The sequence below is a fragment of the Peromyscus maniculatus genome, chromosome 1 (genome assembly GCF_049852395.1).
Source record: "Peromyscus maniculatus bairdii isolate BWxNUB_F1_BW_parent chromosome 1, HU_Pman_BW_mat_3.1, whole genome shotgun sequence".
Lineage (NCBI taxonomy): Eukaryota > Metazoa > Chordata > Mammalia > Rodentia > Cricetidae > Peromyscus > Peromyscus maniculatus.
Genome location: NC_134852.1, coordinates 149,707,598 through 149,728,775, shown reverse-complemented (window position 1 = coordinate 149,728,775; position 21,178 = coordinate 149,707,598). Strand labels below are relative to the sequence as shown.

General features: G+C 49.2%; 1 protein-coding gene across 9 annotated transcripts in view; it reads right to left on the bottom strand.

The window, feature by feature from the left end:
* Positions 1-19,655, bottom strand: part of Lrrc27 (leucine rich repeat containing 27) — a 32,455-nt gene extending 12,800 nt beyond the window's left edge. Inside the window, exons 1-8 of one of the 9 annotated variants that reach the window (XM_042285471.2) lie at positions 19,487-19,620; positions 16,676-16,930; positions 12,816-12,946; positions 9,247-9,305; positions 6,136-6,288; positions 3,435-3,807; positions 1,776-1,922; positions 910-1,272 (exon numbers count right to left, since the gene is read on the bottom strand). In XM_042285471.2, coding sequence (XP_042141405.1) covers positions 1,101-1,272; positions 1,776-1,922; positions 3,435-3,807; positions 6,136-6,288; positions 9,247-9,305; positions 12,816-12,946; positions 16,676-16,882 — 1,242 coding nt within the window. In that variant the 5' untranslated portion in view covers positions 16,883-16,930; positions 19,487-19,620 and the 3' untranslated portion in view covers positions 910-1,100. Of the gene's footprint in view, positions 1-909; positions 1,273-1,775; positions 1,923-3,434; positions 3,808-6,135; positions 6,289-9,246; positions 9,306-12,815; positions 13,030-16,675; positions 16,931-18,868; positions 19,174-19,486 lie in introns of those variants that run through there. The other 8 variants (XM_076554663.1, XM_076554660.1, XM_042285469.2 and 5 more) reach the window with 8 other exon arrangements.
* Between the last annotated feature and the right edge of the window lie 1,523 nt (positions 19,656-21,178).

Sequence of the window (21,178 nt, the reverse complement as noted above, 5' to 3'; positions counted from 1 at the left end):
CAAGTCCTCCTGGCCAGGGAGGAACCAGCTAGGCGGCAGGCACTGCATCACAGGCTGCAGGCCCTGCTCAGGGTCATGGCAGCTTCTCACAAGATACTGACTGGTCTTTCTCTTTAAATTATGTGTGTCATCCATCTCACTCAAACCCCAGGGGCCAAGTGAGACTCTAGGGATGGAGTGTTCATAATGGCCACAGTGGTAGGGATGCAATGAGGCCTTGCTACATGAAGGCCACCTCTGCTGTCCCAAGTCCACCTGCCTGTTGGAACCAACTCTAGCCATCAGCTCCAGTGGCTGGCGCCCCAAATCCTGCTCCAGATCAGCCTCTTCTCGCCCTCCTCAGAGACATCTGTGCACTGGTTCATGCTTATCTTGCCTTGGCCTGGGCCTCCCCATCTCTCTTTTCCCTCCTGAACTATTTCCTGTCTAGGTGCCAGTGCTCCCTGGGTTCCAACTTGGGGTAGAGAGCTGGGTCCTCCCCTATACCTCCTCCCAGGTGAAGCTGTGTCCTGCCACCCGCCTAGAAGGTCCAAGTCCCCAGCCCCCAATGTTCAGACATGCTCCAAATCTTCCACTTAGCTTCTAAACAAGGGATTCCATTTCCTCTGCCACCTCTCCATCACAAGGAGCAGAAGGGATCTGCTCACCCTTCAGGAAGCTCCCAACTGGGCAAGTGAGAGCCCCATAGCTGCTCAGCAAGGGACCACAACACAGAGGCAGGACAGTGGAGATAATCCACTGGTTATTTGTATACAAGGCATGTTCCCAACACAGGTGAATGACCCACTGTGGAAGAAGACAACCAACTACAGGGTGTCTGGTATGATTCCGGCCATGGACCACCACAGACGCTGCTTGTGAGCAGTCTGTCCCCATTAGGGCCCAGACAAACAGAGGCAGAATTGCTGATTGTGGCCTCAGAAGGTTTATTTATAGCCAGGCTTCAGAGGGAAGGAGTGGGAGGCTTCAGATATCTGAACCTGATGTGGCCAGGATCCCAGATCCTGACAGGACAGGGAAGGAACAGTAAAGAAAACTAAATGGGAGAGGAGGTGAAGTCAAGGGCGTCACGAGGGATATGGCTCGGCGGCTCCCAGAGGCTATGGGCATACAGAGTCTACCCTTGCTTTCACCACACCACACATGTCCACTGGGACCCCCCACTGGCCAAACCCAACCATGAAGCTTGGGGCCCTGTGGCACTGTGGATGTGGTCCATACTGGCTGGCTGCAGGGGGCCCGTAACAGGACACAGCTGGGTTGTCAGTGGAGCTGTAGGGCAGAGGAGAATAGCTGTTGAGAACAGGACAGGTGACAAGCTGGCCACATGAAACCAAGGGTGGGGACTGTGCCATTGTGCCACCAACATGAGAGAAGCTCACAGGTGACCAGTCAGGTCTGACAACACTCCTTAGATATGATGGCGGGCCCTAGAGATGGTCAGGGGAGGAGAAAGGCACTTGGGTGGGTAGGTGGGGCCCGCACGAAAAAGCCCAAGGCACTTGCAAATGCAGGCAGGGGACAGTGACCTGCCCAAAAGGTGCCCATTAACTACCGCTGTGCAAATCCAAGGAAAAGTCCCTGAAAAGAACCTGGGCATTTCAGAAAACTACAGACCATGCGAAATGTGTGAGGGATGCCAAATGAGGGGAGGTGGGCCAGCCTGGCCAGGAGAACAGAAGCCACCAGACCTCTTCTGAGGCTGGTGACAAAATCATAGCAGCAGAGCTGGCTACTGGGCCCCCAGTCCCGACGCTGTCCCATCCCAGGCACACCTCCTCCGCTGCTCCAGAAGTGTCTCCTTCCCTTGGAGCTCCCGGAGGGATGCCATGTGATTGCTCTCCAGCCGCTTTGTATGAACTGTGTTTTGGTATGTTGAAGGGAGGCTGGGAAAGATGCCTTTGAAGGAGGTGGACTTCTTTCTAAAATCACAAAATGATTAAAGCTGAAATGTAACTTTATGATGTTCACTCACATCTGTGGGAGATACAATGCTGAATATGTGCAGATTTAAACAAAATCAAGACCCCCGCTCCTCCCCAATAAATAACAGAAAAGCTTTAAAGCAGGCCTGGGAGGTCCATTGGATATAAAAACAGTCACTGGTCCCAGCCATAGCAATCCAGGGAAAGCATCAGTACTGATCCATGTCAGTTGAGGATGCTGCCTCCAGATGTCCACCAGCTACTGGACTGAAGTCCACACGAAAGGACATCGTCAAACCATCCCCAGGAGGTGGCACAGTGTCATCAGGGGAACCAGAGGGAGTGTGGTCACACACTGAATACCCCAAGCTCTCAAGTCACCTCAGTCTCCCAGGGCTGAGGCCTGGTATCTCTGTCTGACAGAGGGACAAACTGATGAAGTACTTTTAGAGAGTGGCCATGATTGCTGGAACAAGTTATCATAATTATTCATCACAGTCAGTGTGAGAGAGGAAAGGGGCTTCTCAACAGCAGGGTAGATGCTATTGCTCTCTGCCTGTGACTTCGCACTGAGAACATTATAGCAGCCCCAGGCCACCAAGACCACATGCTACAAGTGCAGGAGTCCGAGAACTCCAAAACTTCTTGGCTGCAACCTGTGTGAATGCTTTCAGGTTTTGATAGATGTTCGAGTCCAGGAACGGCACAGATGGCTCAGTGGGTAAAGTGCTCGCTGGACGGTGTGAAGACCTGAGCTCGGCTCCCAGGCACTCAGGTGGAAACTCACATAGAGAGAGCAGAGGTGCACACCTGCTGCCCCAGTACTATGGGGGTGGGGGCAGAGACAGATGGATCCTAGGGGCTTGTTGGCCAGACAGACTAACAGAAATGGCAAGCTCCAGGTTCAGTGAGAGACCCTGACTCAAAGATCAAGGTGGAGAGTGAGACATCCGAAGTCATCACCTACTCTCCATATGTGCACACATGGGCAAGTACACCCATGCATATGCATGTACACACCCCCACAAGTAACACTGACAATGTTCAAAACCAGAGTATACCTTAAGAGGCCAAGCAGGCCCCTGCCTGTCATCTCCAGACTCCCCAGCTCCTGTGGATATCTTCCCAGATGCCCAGCTAGAGTTTTAAACCACTGGCTACTATCAGCTCCAAGACTCTGTCATCCCAAGAGCGCATTATTGTTCCTTGAGATATGATGGCACACTCATTCTCATTCTCTACATGTGCAGCACCACAAACTCACCACACTCACCAGCTGCATGTACACACATCACACACCACACCGGAGCCAAATTTCATCTACATGGCCTACTCTGCCAAGTGTAGGCCGAGTGACACTGGTCTGTTCTGGTCCTATACTCAGGACTGACTCAACATACCCCTAATGATGGTTTTAGAACAGATGAGCATTTTAGAAAGTGGACCTTGTGCTTTAGATGATTACAAAATAACTTTACAGCTCTGCGAGATCAGGCAAGCCTGCCTTACCTGCCTGTGGGCCCTGGCTTCCGGCGCCTTTTCTCCTTGGCATTTAGTGCTGCCCTGAGATTTGGAGGAAGCTCAGCAGCCAAGAGCTTCTTCTCCGGAACGCCCACCTTCTCATTCTCCACAATCTCCTGCCTCAGCTTCCAGAAGCGCTTGATCTCCTCCTCACTGGGCCAGTTCTCGGAGGAGGCACTGGATTTGCGGAGCTCACTCAGGTCTAGCCTGTCCATAGGCGGGAAGAAGTCAGCCTTCTCCTTCACCACAGCTGCCTCATGGCTCAGGACATTAAGGTCTTTCTCATTGGACGTGCTTTTACAGGGTTGAGCCGGCACAGGGCACGGAAGGTCCTTGAGGCTCGTCTTAACCTCCGAGACTTCTGGGGGAGTGAAATGACATGTTAGTACTTGTGGGGCCAATCTTCATTGTCAACCTGTCTGGATTTAGAATCACCTAGGAGACACACCTCTGGGTGTTTCAGGGAGGTGGTTCCAGAGAGGTTTAACTAGGAGGAAAGATCCACCCTGAATGTAGGGGACACCCAGACGGAATAAAAAAAAAAAAGAGAGAGAGAGAGAGAAAGTGAGCTGAGCCCCAGCCTTCATCCCTTTCTGATCCTGACCACAGACACACTATGACCAGCTGCTTCCTGTACCTGCTGCCACGACTTCCCCACTCGGAGTGTATCTTCTCAAACCCCGAGCTAAAATAAGCCTTTCTTCCTTAAGTTACCGTTGTCAGGCATTTTGTCCTACCACAGTGGCCTGGAAGTCAGTATCACTCTCCAAGATCAACTAGCAGCCAGGGCCACAGTCTCTGTACCTTTGCTGAGATGTCTGGAAGGAGGGAGGGTGTCCACTCAGATCCGGACTAGCGGGACCCCACAGGCTGCCACAGACCCACAGCAGCTTCTGGGCAGGGGATGGACACACTGCTTGAAGAGCCCTGACCCCCTCGCACCTTCTCCGCCTACGGTATCTTTTAGCCCATGCACATGAGGCATACTTGCCACCCTTATGGGCATTTCTGCCCTGCTACCCCAAGATATCTCGAGTCTTTATTTCCAATTAAAAGCTATCCCATGTGCTTTGCTGACTTTTAAAGATTTTAATTCCATGTGAACTACTGAGAAAAGACAAGTCTAAAGAATATTCACTGCTGAGTCACTGTGGCTCCTGCCCACTGGGGACATGGGCTGCAAACTTGCCCTCAGACAGGCAGGGGCTCTGTACCACGAGCCAGGAGGTGCAGGATTGGACAGGACTGGACCCCACCATCTAGCATCTCCTGATTTTAAATACTTAAACATCTCGGCCACTCTATCGGTGGCCACCCCTTCCTTGCATCTGAATAAAACACAGAGCAGGAGAGACCGCCAGTCACAAACTTTACCACAGGGCCAGGGTGTCACATGGACTTCCTGTCATCATCATCTGTCATGTCACGGTGGACCTGCACCCCCACAGCTGTCTCAGTGACACTTCTTGCACCATTTCCTGGCCCCAGACCCAGTGCTTTCCTGGAAGGGTGGTGCATTCGAGCTCCTATGCCTTTAGCTCCTCCGGTCTGGAGCACAGCTTTAACTCCTCTTCACGGCATCCTCACTTCTGAACAGTGCAGATTAGCTGCCACAATGCTTCTTTCTCGTTGGGGTCTGACATGTGTGCCCTCTAGTATCCTGCACCGTGTGCCCCAGGTGTTGCCCCAAGTCCCTGCCCCCCACCCCTAGCACAGTGGTTGCTGCATCCAGACTCTCCCTCCTGCCTCTCAGTAACCCATAATCCCATGCGTATTCCTGCTCCTGACGGGCATGAAGAGCTTCCTACGCGTCTTTTCCTCTCTTATCCTGTCCTTGTCGACCTGCCCTTAGGGGACTTACGGTATCATTTGCACCCTCTCAGAGTCTTGCTACATGCTGCCTCCTCATAAATTGTGTGCCTTTACATGGGCAGTCTAAGGCACCGGAATTAGATGCCACCCACGGATGAGCCCTCGGCTAGGTCCCCATGCGGGTACAGGCACCCTTGAGACCGAGCACCAGCACTCTGAGTTGTCATGCACACAAGTCTCCTAGGGACTTGCTAAAGCACAGCCCTCACCTTCCCTGGATGATGTCCAATGCCATTCTCTCTCAAGTCTCCTGAGACACCTCCAAAACCATCCACAGGCCCTTGAATCCCTATCTCAGAGCCGATTCTGGAGACACCAACGAAGGCCTTTTATGAATATGATTGTTTTAAAAACATTGCAATCTGGGACATTTATGATGGGTCAAGGCAAAGACTGATTCACCACCCCCCTCTCCTCCCCTCTTCTCTGGCTGGTTAGTATGTTGACAAAATGGGACAGTTTAGTAAGTATCCTATAAGGGGACACCATGCTTATTAAGCTAGTTCCTGGTATCTAGGCAGGAACAGGATATGCAACATGGAGTTTTTTAAAAAGCTGTCTGGGGGAACACAAGGCCCCCCAAAGCAGCTGCTTGCTAGTGGGTTGGAGGCGATGACTGTTCCACTTGCCTTCTCCCATGAACTTTTACTGCATCTACCCAGAAGGTGTGGACTGCTCAGAGCAGGCTTGAGCCAGGGCAAGACATGGCATTTGGGCCAATGTAGGAGTTAGCATTTGCCACGGGAGCCGACAGAGCTCTGCCTGGTTCCGATCAGCACTCCTGACTCCATCTAGTCATAGAAAATTCTCTACAAACCCTGAGATGACTCATCTCCTGGAAAGGCAGTCTCCACCGAGCAGATCCGCAGGAAGGTCAGGATGGCTACCAAGCCTTTCTGCACGATCAGGTGAGGAGGGAATTCCAGCGGGCAGTGTCTCAGGTTCAATGCCTTCAGTGTGGTGACCTGCCCTGCAGGGGAGGGAGACTTCAGCACTCTGCCCACTCCTTAGAGGGGGACCCAGGAGGGACAGGAGAGCAGAGCAGATGACAGATATCTGAGGTTTGCTTTAAGAACTCTTCAGGTAGGGCCGGCAAGATGGCTCAGTGGGTCAAGGCACTTGCCACCAAGCCTGATGACTCGAGTTCCAGCCCTGGGACCCACACAGTGGAAAGAGAACTAACTCCTACAAGTTGTCCTCTGACCTCTAGACTTATGCCATGGTACAACTGCACACTCACTAAATAAATAAATGTAATCAAAATTATGAACAAAACTCTTCAGGGGAGACAGATAGTTAATGGTAACAAAAAACAAACCAAACAGTAGCAACCTTCAAGTGAAATTCACAGCAGACAGTGCCTACATTACCAAAAATTTTGTATCATAAAAGCTGTATGACAGAAAGAAAAGAAAAATAGGACCTGTACCAAGGAAACAGGTGTCAGACACTGTCCTTAGGCAGCCCAGATGCCAGGAGTAGCAGATAAAGTCTTCATCAGCCATTATAAACACAGGTAAGGAAATGAAAAATAAAGATACATAACTAATTCAAGGAAAATCTCATAAAACACCTAAACAAATAGAAATGCTAATGAGACAAAGTATCAAAAACTACCAACAGTTCTAGAATTGAACATGACAATAATTGCCTGGAAACGTCTGGCAGAGGACCCCAGCAGTGGGCATCAGATGGAGGTGGGGACACAGCTAAGTTGGCAGAGTTCTTGCCCAGTACGTGCAAGGCTCTGAGTTCCATGCCCAGCATAAACCAGCTATGGTGGAACGTCCCTGAGAGTCCAGGCAGAGTCAGGGAGATCTTGAGTTCAAGGTTATCTCTAGTTACATGGGGAGTTCAAGGCAGCTTGGGCTACAAAAGACTCTGTCAAAAGGAAGAGGAGGGGGAGGGGGAGGAGGGAGGGGGGGAGGAAGAGATGGGGAAAATGGGTGATGGTGGTGGGTATTTATCATTCATTCATTCATTCTTCTGTTTCTGTGGAGTCAGGGTCTCACTCGACTGTTGCCCAGGCTGAACTAAACACACAGCAATCCTCCTGTCTCATGTCCCAAGTGCTGGGATTATAGGCTTGAGTTACCAAACCTGGTTGAATTGACAATTTCTAAGAATGACATAGGAATCCACTTCCCACCCCAGTCTCAAGCCTAGGTGAAAACCAGTCATCATCTTCCGTATCTGCTCTTGTGGATGACAGACCAAATCATGACATTTATTTCCTCCCATGTGCACCCTTTGGTCACCCCCCTCACTCCCACTTCTAGATGGGCTTCATGACCAGCTGATGATGTCAACAAGAGAAACCGAGGGAGCCAAAGATGGCTGTCCACCCTCTTTAAAACACACAGTGCTTTAGTGACAGAATGACACCGACCACTATCAGCTGCTTACCGAGAACATCTGACTGGGTAAGCGGCTATCAGGAAGTCACTTGAGCCTATGCCTGCTGCTCCCTTCCCTTCCAGCTGCTGGTGCTCAAACTTCCTGCATTTCAGTAACTTCGAGTGGGTTGCATGCAGCTGGCTTCTGCATTTTTATTTGGACTGACAGTCTCTGCCTTTTAAATGGTAAAGCACCATTCACCACAGAAAGCTAGCTGGAGGATCTCTAGTTGTGTATAAACTAAGCAGCAAGCTGTGACAGCTGTTCTTCCTAATTAACCAGGTGACTTGGAATCACCTAGGAGACACACCTCTGGCGTGTCTCCAGAGCAGTGTCACTAAGGGGAGGTGAACTCACACTGAATGTGAGTGGCGCCATCTCACAGATCCGGGTCCTTCACTGAAAAGGCAAAAAGCAGAAAGCCATGAGCACCAGCATTCCATGCTCTCTGCTTCCTGACCTGTCCCAGCTGCATATTCTGTCCCAGTGAACTCTGCTGTGCCTTCTTTGACGTGAGCTGAAACAAATCCCTCTACCTCCAAGCTGTTCTCGTCAGGTATTTGGTCACAGTGGTGAAGAAAATAACTGTAACATAGCTCATGGGTGAATTGCACCAGAAAACACGTGGATGCAGCGAAGGCCGTGTTTAGGACAAAGTGCAGTTCAAATGTGTGTTAGAAAAAATATCTGAAGTCAAAGCCTAAGTTTCCAACTCAACAAAGATGAAAAAAAATCGAATCAAACTTAGACAAAGAAAAGAGAGCAGAAACCAAGACAACTCAATGTGTAAAGATGAAAACAAGCACTCTCCTCATCTACAGCAGAGAAAACGCACACAAGGGAGTGAATGGCCCCATACATCCACTTGGGCCTCCGCAGCACATGTGAGCCAAAGAATCAAGGACTGAGATTAAGTCCGAAGAAGGGCACTGAACCCAGGCAGCTGGGGCTCAAGACTGGCTCCCATGGACAGCAAAGCCACATGCTGGCAGGAGGCAGCATTGTACGGCCAGGTTTTCTTAGGCTGCATGCTATCTGCAAAGCTGTCTGGCCTTGGCACAGACAACACACATAAGTGTTAACAACTCCTCTGCCTGAGAATAGGCATGAGCTCTATAAGGAACTTGGAGACAGCCCTCTGGATGTGCCTGTGGGGGGGAGTGGTATTGTGATAAGGTTACATGAAGGAGAAAGACTGAGCCACCGTGGGTAGCACCATTCCCAGGGCTGGAATCCTGCGCTGTAGAAAAGGGAGAAAACATTCACCCCTTCCTGCCTCCTGACTGGGGGTGCCATTCGGACCCCACCACCTTCAGTTGCCCACCATGAAGCTTTGAGCAGCGAGCCCAAACAATCCCTTTCTCCCTTAGCTGCTTTTTGTCAGGGTATTTTATCACCGCGACTGGAAAAGTAAGTAATAAACTGGGAGAAGGCCTTTGAACAGCTCTGCCTCCCCTCCCTCCAGCATGCCTCCCCACCCATCACAAGCCTCAGGGACCTCAAAGTATTTTCACTTTATTGTGGTACTTACCTAGCTCAACCGGTAACATTTTGATAGGATTTCTTTCTAAAAGCAAAGTTTTCAAATGTCTTTAAAAAAGAAAACAACAAAAATACTTTAGAAAGCAGAAGATTAAATGACCACCTGTAAAATGTAGTGTCAAAGTCCTCATTTTCCTTTCCTTGATCACTGATGTCCTAACACACACCCACACTACGCACCATCAGCAAACACCTCAGAATCAGAAGGCAGCCCGAGAGCTACACCGAACTCTGTCTCGCACCTGTATTGGTTGTTTGTTTTTGTTGCTGTTTTGTTTTTTGTTTTTTGAGACAGCGTCTCTATGTGTAGCCCTGGCTATCCTAGAACTCTCTCTGTAGACCAGGCTGGCCTCGAACTCAAAGAGATCAGCTTGTCTCTGCCTCCTGAGTGCTGAGATTATATTTAATTCTTAAGACAGTACCCATTGTTAATTTGTTGCTTTCTCCTTCTCCTTTACTTCTCATGGACCCTTAGCAGAAATCTGGCTCATGGTCTCAGATGGCCTGTTCCTTCATTGTGCCGTCTGTTTGAAGGTAGGATCTATCTCATGGCCAGTGCTAGCAGAGGACAGGTCTCTAAGCCTGAGCTACACCCAGAGACTCTGAATGATGCTAAAATCATTGCCCTCTGGACTGATGGGCTCAGTGTGGCCATTTCTGATGAACCTGAAGCAAAGAGAAGGCATCCTGGGGTGCAGAGCACTACACCTCAGCACCCCAGAGTAAAGCTCATGTCGGCTTACTTCATCATTCACCAAAGTGTTACTTTCTCAGGAATTCTTACTATTTGAAGTTTGTTTTTGAGACAGTTTTACTCTATCATGTGGCTGGCCTCGACCTTGCTATGCAGATCAGGATGGTCCCAATTTTTCAACAATACTCCTGCCTCTACCTCTCCAGTGCTAAGATTACAGGCACCTACCACATCTTGCCTTATTTGAAACTTTTATGAATAAACTTTTCTTTTTTGAAAGATTTATTATTTAAAAATGTCTTATGTGTGTGTATGGTTTTTACGGCTTATATGTATGTATGTGCACCATGTGCCCATGGAGGTCAGAAGAGGGTGTCAGATCCCCTGTAACTGGAGTTGGAGATGGTCAGGAACTGCCCATGGGGGTGTCTGCAGAGAACCTAACCTGCTCTTTTGCAAGCGCAGCAAGCCCTTTGAACCACTGACCTATCTCTTCTGCCCTAAGAAACTTAACGTGCTGTGCACAGAGGCTGGTTATTTGAACCTTCCTGACTCAGCTCGTCGGCTTTGCTGCTGTGCCCTCTAAATCTGTTCATTAGGAAAGAGGCTGCAAGGACGTGCCAGCTCTCTGTGAGCTGACTGCGACTCAAGATGCGACTCAAGACAGGAGACTCAGCAACGTGCCCTGGGCCTCTCCAGCACCCAAGCCAAAGGCATTCCAGTCCATTTAGCTTGAGTTCTTCTGGAAGAGTATGTATAATATTTAGTATTTACCAAATACGAAGCTGAAAGTATGACAGGTTACTATCTTCTGTCACAATACCCACATGATGATGACCCTGTGCCAGTCTCAGAAGTTCTATCACTAATCAGACTGTCCTCGCTGTTTACCTCAGCACCAGCTTACAACTGAGCATACACCTGCCAGCTTGTAGCCTCAGGAGAACGAATCAGCATGCCTTGTTTTAATCTCTGCACCCACACTCACACATCCACACACAGTGGAGGGGGGCCTCTGATGATACTATTGTTTTAAATATATATATATTTTAACTTTAAAGCCTTTAATGAGCCCATAATTACTTAAAATTTCTAATTAATATGTTTCAGCCCCTCAGCAAGTGGATCCAATTTTAATGACATAATGGGTGTAAAATCAGAGGCTCAATTATAAATTAAACAACAGAAAGCAGCTGGCGTAGGCTGTCAAAATCCAAGGATTCCAGTTCTGAGAACTAAGCACCCCTTTTGGGAAGAAGCAGGAAGTGGGCCCCTCAGCAGCAGAGTTTGCATGACCTTAACCCTCAGGGACAACAACTGCTGGACATACTGAATGTTAATCATCAAATAATTTGTGGATGAATCCTCTCAGCTATCCCAGCACAGATGATGGTGTCCTTGTGAGGAAGAAAGGCACTCTGCACAGGACACAGGCCCAGAAGACCAGGTGTCCTGGCCAGGCAAGCAGGACTGGAAACAGCCTAGAGATCCGTTCAAGAAATCCAGCTCAGTTGTCCCCCCCCCCCCAAGCTGGCCAGGCACATGCTCGCCCCCATCAGTCCACGCATGCTTATCCTGCAGGCTCCAGGGTCCCCAGGGCTCCAGAGAAGGGTTCCTGGTGTATCCCCAGCTCAGACACAACAAAAGCAAGCTGCTTCCTGCTGAGCTGGAGACTGGGGGGTAAGGGCATTTGTTTTCACCCTAATTTGTGCGAAGTGCTCACTCTTTCTCCCCATTTTTATCTAGATTTTTTCATACCAATACATTTTGGTCAATACTTAAGAAATGGTGCTTCCTGAGCAGGAAGGCACCTCTGCAAACCTTATGCTGACTTGCAGCTGGACTCATGGTCTCCTCACTGGGATATCCCTACATGGGTCCTGGGGTCAACCTTGGACACCTGTTTTCTAGCCTTGTGTCAACGCCAATCCCAACAGCTCTGAGGTCCTGGGAGGCCCTGCTTCAGTCACTTGGCCAAGCCTCCTACATGGACCACTGCCCTGGCTGCCTGCCAGCTCCTTCTACCCTTTGCCCTACAGACAGCTTCCTTCCTCAGGCAGTGATCTGGGCCAAGTCTAATTCTATCCCTACCTACGTTCAGTTCTTTCAAAATACATTTCAAAGTGGAGAATACAGATCTCAAACCTCGGAGGCTTTCCTCAGCCTCATCTCCTACCATGTCCTCAACACCTGGTAAGTGCCCGATAATTTCAGGGACTTGTCTGCTCCTTTCCTCTGCCCAGATGTGTGAGGTGAGAGGAGGGTCTGAAGGGAGTATCTAGGGCAGATCTAACACTGGTACAGGAGGACCAGGAAAGGAGGTGGTGAGTCCACAGCCTGGTTGTCAAAGGTGGACTGGACTGGACTCTGTAACTGGGAGTTGCAGGAAACCCTGGGCGGCTGGGGGCCAGGAATGTGGCAAGACAGTCTATACTGCTTTCTTGAGGGTTTCTAACTTTCCAAAAGGGGCCAAAGCTCTTCCCCAAGAGCCAAGGAGAACTCTCCAGGGCCCATGGAAACACATGGCTGGGTTTTTAAATATCCAAGGTACTTCTGATCTTCTCTGGCTTCCCACAGCAGAGTCAGGGTGAAATCAGTTGTCCAAGGAACCCTGTAGACTTACTTGCAGAGGCACTGAGGCTGGCACCTTCCTCCGTGTCAAAGAGCCCATCATAACACGGTTAGCTGCAGCACCCAGAAGGGCTGGCCATGCCCCTGCGAGCTGCGTCTGAATCATCTGGACTTTTTTTATTTTGAGATGGCAACTCACTATGTAGACTGGTTCAAACTCACAGTGATCTGCCCACCTCTGCTTCCTGTGTGCCCAACCCAGTTGAAGACACATCTAAGAAGCAGACACTTACTTGTGAGAGCCAATCCCAGAAGGAAGAGCTTTGATCTTGTTGTAACGGAGGTCCAGCCATGTCAGGTTGGGCAGCAGCTGGAAGAAATCCCTCGGAATCCCACTGAGCGAATTCCTCTGCAGGTGTAATTGCTTCCACAGAAAAGGGCCAGAGGATGCTTTGTCAGCCAGTGAAATTTAAAACAGGATGTATCCAAAAACCATCTCCAAAAGGACTAAAACAACCACAACTACATGTCAAACCAAAAACAGTTTCCCTTAAAGAATACAAACAGTAGACACAAGAATCAGAGAGATTTAAAACCTAAAACTGTTTTCCTTCTCCTTGGCTACTCAGTACCATGCTCGCAGCAAACCCAGTGAACAAACAGTAAGAGCCACGTCCGACTCATTCCAAGTTGGTAGTTAGGAGGAGGCCACGGGATACAGATGCATTCTGCTGTGGCATGATCTGTGATGACCAGCTACTCAGAAAGGAGCCATTGCCCAGGTAAGAAGACATGATACGGGACGGTGGTGGCACACGCCTTTAATCCCAGCACTCGGGAGGCAGAGCTAGGCCGATCTCTGTGAGTCTGAGGCCAGCCTGGTCTACAAAGCAAGTTCCAGGAAAGGCACCAAAACTACACAGAGAAATCCTTTCTCGAAGAAAAAAAAAAAAAAAGACATGATACATGTGGCTTGATCTGAGCCCTGTGAAATCCTGTCCTGACTTTGAAAGCACAGTGGATGCTTGAAACTACGGACAGCACTGGGCCATTCTGTTTTCCTATCTGTGCACTCCCACGATGTAGTGGAGCAGGGGACGTCAGCAGAGCAAGAGAGCAACACTAACCAATAATGCAACAGGACGGCTACAAGAACACATTTTATAAATTATTAAAACATGATTTGTTCCTGATATCTTCTATTGGTCATTCCTGGATAAGGGGAAATACTATATATGAATTATCTATGTAATATTTAATATATATATATAATTTATATATATGAAATTTTTTTTGCATGTGTACATGGTGTGCACGCATGCAGCAGCATACATGTGAAAAATCAAAGGACAACTTTGTGGATCCAGTTCTCTTTTTTTTGGTTTTTTTCGAGACAGGGTTTCTCTGTGTAGCTTTGCCCCTTTACCTGGAATTCGCTTTGTAGACCAGGCTGGCCTTGAACTCACAGAGATCCACCTGCCTCTGCCTCCCTGAGTGCTGGGATTAAAGGCGTGCGCCACCACCGCCGGGCTGGATCCAGTTCTTTCCTTCCACCTTTACATGGGTTCTGGGGACAGAACCCAGGTTGCCAGGCTTGCTTGAATTTTCCTACCTAGCCGTCTTGCCAGCCCATGAGTGTGTAATTTTATAGTCACACTGTGGTTGGAGTATAGGCCATTTTAAAAACACCTCCATCAATGTTGCTGTTATATGCTGTAAAAGCATTATTGTCCACATTTACACCTGTATCCACACTTGCCACGGGGCAATATCAGCTGTCCAGAGCACTGACCTTAAAGCCAAGCAGCTTGAGTTTAAATCTCAGTTTCAAAATCTATGTGCTCTGTGACCTTGAGCAAGCTCCTGCACCCCTCTGTTCTCAGTGTCCTTGCCTGTGGAGTGGGGGTGATGGGTGTGCCCTCCCTGGCAGGGTGGCACAGGAAATATGAGTGTACCAGCCACAACAACTGTGCTGCTTTCCTACTGCCAGGGTTTCGCTGCTCCCAATTCTACTGACCCCATCTTTCTAATAGAGATGACTTCCAGGTTCTTGAAGAACAGTGATGGGAATGAGGGTGTTCTGTAAGCACCCAGTCTGCCTCCCAGCAGCTGGCATGGTCTCTGGAGAGCAAAGTGGCAGGTAGGAGTGGATGGTCTGACACATGCCCTCAATTCCATGCTTATGCATACTTCCAAATACACAGAATACACACCCCACACACAACATGTATGCCTCTATGTACATGAGAACGTATGTCCCCAGGTACATACATTCCCTGGGCACATAAGAATACACATCCACATCCATATACATGTGCCTGTCTCCAGACATGTGAGGATACATTCATTCCCCCTTCTCACAGGTGTACAGGCCTTCTTCAATTATATGGTGGCAAATGTCCCCCCATACAACATGTTTATGCCTGCATCAGATACATGAAGAGACACATCGCTGTACATGTATGTGTATCTCTGGACACATGAGGACACATGTCCTCAAAGACATGTACATGCAAGCCCCCATCATGAACCTGCTTGGCCCTTTGTTAGAGCAGAGGCTTTAAGCTGCTCAGGCATGCTCTTTTCCTCTATGTAAGCTAATCCTGATACTCAAGACTGGAAATCAGGGTTCCTTCTGAACGGGGGACATGAACATTAGAGAGGCTAACATGTTCTCCCTCCCCAGTGAGCCTGGCAAGGCTGCCTCCACTCTCTCTGGAGTCAGTCATGCTGCTGTGCCCTTCCTCTGAGTTCTAGTGTGAAAAGGGTTCCTTCTATGTCCTCTGAGCATCAGTGTTCCGGGCATGGAATTTACAGCTTCCGGGACTGATTGCTATACTGTTCCAAAATGCTGTCCATAACCCCTAATGGTCTACAGCTCTGGGTAGTTACTACCTCATTGATTTTTTTTTCTCTCTCCAAGAAGGGTTTCTTTATGTTGCCCTGGCTGTCCTGGAACTCACTCTGTAGACCAGGCTAGCCTCAAACTCTGAGATCTGCCTGCCTCTGACTCCCAAGTTCTGGGATTAAGGATGTGCACCACCACTGCCTGGCTGATTTTTTTTTTTCCCATAGTAATACATTCACAGCAACACCTGTCTTCTCAGTTATGAGTCTGGGTTAGATATAAAGGACTTTGGAATTTCCTCCTTCCTTTTTGGATAAAGGCAATGTGGGTACCTCACAGCTGGTACCAGATTAGCTGGACTCACGAGAATGGAGAGCTTCACTTCTTAGTGATTGCCACATGAACAACAGTGGCCGCAGAAGGTGGGTCCCAGCAATTGAGAATGCACTCCTGGAGGCTGAGGGTAATAACAGCCAGACACAGGCCAGGGGAACCATGAATCTGAGGCTAGTTTGGGCCACATAGCAAGGCCCTGTCTACAAAAGAAAAAAAAAAAAAAAAAAAAAAAAGGCAAGAGTGCTAGCTAGCTCCCGTGTCTTGAGAGCAAACATGGGCAGAGTGAATGAACAGCTTACCTCAGTGTTGTGATGTCCCTGACAAGGTCTTTATGTATGCTACTGCGTCATCTTACAACAAACCACCATAATATTCCAGATGAAGCTGAATGCAATTTAAGGACATTTGAAGCTGAATGCAATTTAAGGACATTCTGCGCAGAAGGGCAGTGCCAACACTGCTGGGGACCCGCTACGCTGTCTGCCACCAAAGCTACTTGTTCCAGACAGCACCTGGACAACACAACATTACTAGGAAGTGCCCTGAAGGAGGGCCCAGCACGAAGGAAAGCTGTGTACAACATCAGCAAAGTCCAAGACAATGAGAGAAAGCTTCCAACTGTTTTCATAGTCCCCAGGGCCTACAGACAACGTGTTTTAAATCAGAGACCCAGGCTGTTTGGGCAGGGGTCTCCCCCTAGGCTGATCTCAGCCTAAGGCTTTCCCATGAAGAAACACAAGCCTCAGGGAAGAGAAGGCTGCCCCATCCTGATACCCGGCTCTCTCTGTTGCCTGGCACCGCACCTCAATTGCTCTTTGTTGTGGTCAGCCTGTGAAACCCCAGTTAACCCTCCTGCTCCTTCTAGAATTCACCTCTTCTAACAAGAGGGACAAAAAGCCCAGTGCTGATTCTGCTTCCAGCTGCAGGCCACCTGTGCGTCACACACCCTCCCAGGAATGGGGCACTTACTTGAAGGTTGGGAATTTTAAAGAACTCTCCCAAATGGCACAGGCCTCTTTGACTCAGGTCTAAAATTGGTGAGGAAGAGAAGATGACTCCCTCAAAGCTTGTTTCATCATCTTTGGGAAGGGAAGCAGGTATGCTCTTGACCACAGCAGTATTCTCGGGATCACTGGCAGCCTCCTCGGCCACAGCACAGGTGCTGGTGTCCTCCATCTGATGCCCTCCAGTGGCCACCGCTCATCCTTCTTGGTATGGAGTCACCTGGAAAAAAGAAAAAGGCCGGGGGAGTGTCCTAGCAACCAGAAGTCACGTGGGACAGGGCACATTTGCAGGGGCTTTTGACTGGCTGAAAAAGCAACGGTGCCATGAATTTGGCTTTTAAACTTGTAAACATTGGAAAACAAGAAGGCACTGGTTACATTCTTTGCTCCTCACACTGTAACACAAAATTTAAAGAAGAAAATGATGATGATGATCTGAGACGGAAGTTCAAGTAGCCCAGGCTGGCCTCTAAATCACGGTGGTGAGCTTTGAATTCCTAATCTCCCTGCATCTACCTTCAAAGTGTTGTGATTATAATCAAGTATCGACCTGGCTACAATTTAACATTCAGTGAAAAGAAGCATGCTGGATGAAAACAGAGGGAGACCTTTAAAGTTTGCAAACCACCTACAAAATGGAGAGGGGTTTCTGGTAGGTAGGCCTGCTTCCTGTTTCCACCCTGGTTCTCTGCCTCGGCAATGACAGTCTTACATCTTAGTGCAATGATCCTTTTGCTTAGCTAGAATATACTTTCAAAATAATCCTAGTAAAGACGATGGCTGGAATGCTTAAAGGTTTGAGATCACCTGTCAGCTAGTTAGCTCAATGACTGGCACACGGGCAGAAGTATTACTCCCCTTTAAGGAGAAGGTAACTTTTCAATTAAGGAGCTGACGTCAAGGATGTACAATTCATGGGGAGCTTAGGTCTGCTGGGCAAGGGACGTGTCCTGGGGCTCCCTAAGGTCTCCAGGTCTTTGCACAGTCTATGGTTTGCTCTTTCTTTCCTTCCTTCCTTCCTTCCTTCCTTCCTTCCTTCCTTCCTTCCTTCCTTCCTTCCTTCCTTCCTTCCTTCTTTTCTCTTTCTCTCTCTCTCTCTCTCTCTCTCTCTCTCTCTCTCTCTCTCTCTCTCTCTCTCTCTCTCTCTCTCTCTAAGATTTATTTATTATGTATACAATGTTCTGTCTGCATGCATCCCTGAAGGCCAGAAGAGGGCACCAGACCTCATTACGGATGGTTGTGAGCCACCATTTGGTTGGTGGGAATTGAACTCAGGACCTCTGGAAGAGCAGCCAGTGCTCTTAACCTCTGAACCATCTCCCCAGCCCTGCTGTTTCTTTTTTTTTCCTTTTCTCTTCTTCTCTTCTCTTCTCTTCTCTTCTCTTCTCTTCTCTTCTCTTCTCTTCTCTTCTCTTCTCTTCTCTTTTCTCTTCTCTTTCTCCCCCCCCTCTCTCTCTCTCTCTCTCTCTCTTTATTCTTTCTTTCTTTCTTTTTTTTCAAGACAGGGTTTCTCCATGTAGTTTTTAGTGTCTGTCCTGGATCTTGCACTGTAGACCAGGCTGGCCTCGAACTCACAGAGATCCACCTGGCTTTGCCTACCGGGTGCTGGGATTAGAGGCGTGTGCCACTGCAGCCTGGTTTCTTCTTTTCTTCTTCCCTTCTTCCCTCCTCCTCCTCTTCCTCCTTCTCTTCTTCTTGTTCTTTTTTTTTCCCCCCTTACACCTTGGAATTAGGAGGAAAAGATTCGGCCTCCAACAGATTACATTGTAAGGAAAATGTGTTGATAAGTGGGAAACTGGACTGGTGGTGCGGTTTCCACACTGGAGCTGGGTGTGGCGAACTCGACATTTGGGCCTCAATTTCTATCCTCGGGGGCGCGGCCACTGTAGAGGGTCAAGGGACCAAGTCATAGTACTTTCCCAGCACCGTGCTATCAGAGGCTAACGTTCAAAGGACCCCCAAGCAGACCCACAGCCCGGTGGTCCTGCCACTCAACCCCGGAGTCCACACCCTCCATCCCCGTGGCCCCGCCCCACAGCTCGGTGGCCCCGCCCCACATCGCGTAGTCAGGTGCCGCCTCCCTTCCGGTCCGGCCCTGCCAGCGGCGATTGACGCCGCGGCATCCTCCTCCTCCCCGCCAAGCCTCCCTCACGCCCACCTGCGACTCCGCCTCGGCACGCCGGCTGCCCCGCCTCCGAAGGCTCAGGCACCGTCTAACAAAGGGGCCGCGCGACCCACCCGGTCGCCACGGAGACGCGGCTGCTGTACGGAGGCCCGAGGGCATCAAGCCGCGGGGCGGGGGTGGGGTGGCTTCGGTACGCGTGCGCTTACCGCCTCTTACGCTAGAGGTGGGTGACCCGGCTAGGAAGAGACTTCGAGAGGGCAGGCGGGTGGATTCGGGGAGGGCTTGGGAACCCGAAGGAGATCGAGCGATGCTTTTGCTGACCAGACCGTCTTCCAGGGAAATGAACCCTCGGGCCGCAGGCTGCCAGGAGCTGACCGCGGCCCTCTGCGCCTGCGCAGAAGCGGGCTCCGCAGTTGCCAAGATCTTGGCTCCTGGGCCGGTGCAGGGTTTGAGGCAGAGAAATGTTCCTTCGGCAGGACCTGGCGGCACAGACCCTCCGAATGTGGAAACTTGGAGACTGCCCCTGCCCATTTAGAAACCTGCAGGACAGGACATTCTGGTGGTGGTGGTGGTGGGCAGATCAACCAGGTCCATACACCCTAAACCACATCATACTCCAGAAAAGGGATCCTGATAGAAAAGAGAGATTACCAGAACATGGTGGACTGCCTTAAAACCAGATTTGGTGGGGATAGAAACTCTGTCGAGTATCCTAGAAGATCCTGAGCACTGAGGTGATGTGAATCACTCCTTTCTGTCGGTCAGAACTTGGAGATCTTAGAAAGTTCCACAGTTCTTAGTAATATGTCACACACAGGGCGACACAACACGTGACCAAATCTGAGGGAAACCACCGGAAATGAACTGGTCTGGACAGTGAGTTGAGCCCTCAGCTATGGTGGACGTTGATGTAATTTTGCCAAACATTTTTGAAGCAGCAAAAGCAGGAGCTGTCCTGAAGGTGTAAGATGGAACCAAAGTAGAAGTCTTGAGCTAAAAAAAAAAAAAAAAAAAAAAAAAAAAATTGGTTTATTCGGGCCAGCAAGATGGCTCAGTGGGTAAATTCACTGAGCTGATTCTTAGAACCTAGGTAAAGGTAGGAGAGAACCAATTCCATAAAGTTGTCCTGTGGCCTTCACACATGAACTGTGGTACCTCCCATATATGTGCAATAATAATTTAAATAAGTTTTTCAATTCATTTATTAGCAGATTACTTAGAACTGAAGGTGAGATGGGGGAGTAAATTATATTTAAAAAAAAAATCCCCAAACAAGAAAATGATAAAGCTTAGAAAACTCAAGCGATATGGGAGTCTAGTGGCCCAGGTACGTGTGTGCCTGGGTGTCCTCTGATCAACTGTCTTTCTTTTTCTTCAAGACAAGGTTTTTCTGTGTAACAGCCCTGGCTGTCGTAGAACTCGCTTTGTAGACCAGGCTGGCCTCGAACTCACAGAGATCCGCCTGCCTCTGCCTCTTGAGTGCTGGGATTAAAGGCGTGCGCCACCACGCCCAGCTTCTTCAACTGTCTTCTGATGTCCCATCAACACAGCAGAGATGGATGCTGGCAGCAGAATTTCTATTTGGTTACATGTTGGTAAAGGCTGAGGCCAAGAGGTGCTGAGGAGCTTCAGGAGGCAAAGAAGGCGGGCCGTTCCTGCCTGGCCGTTCCTGCCCGGCCACATATGCCTGAGAGAGCCCTTTCTGATGGCTCGACCAGTGAAGTGTCACCACACATGCATGGGGACCTTGAATAGGATCCCCAGAATCCATTTGAAAGGCTAGGTACAGCAGGGTAAGTCTGAAATCCCTGCTCTTGGGAGGCAGACAGATGAATTCCTAGGGTTCACTGGCCAACCAGCCTAACCCACTTTCCTCCAGGCCAATGAGACCCGGTCTCAAAAAAACAAGAAACAAGGTTGACAGGTCATGAGGAATGACATCTGAGGTTGACATTCAACCTCCACACATGTACCTATACCCACCCACGTGTGATATGTTCCACCTTCCCAGCTCCTAGGAAAATAGAACTTCACCCCAAACAGGACATTGTATTATTCACATTTGATCGGTAAAATGAGAAGCTTGGTGGAATGTCCATGTGCTGACAATCACAGGGTCCCCCTGCTGGGAACTGGTGTCCATAGGTACCTTGGAGAACCACCGGGTACCCTAACACAGGACCCAGAGCCTGTTGCCTCTTCCTACTGCTATCTTAAGTTTTGATTTCACTTAAAAGTCCACCAAATTAGTTTTTGTATCCAACAGTTAATTATATGTAGGAGCTTATCTTGCCATTCTTTTTTTTTTTTTTTTTTGGTGCTCACTCATTATCCAGCTAGAAC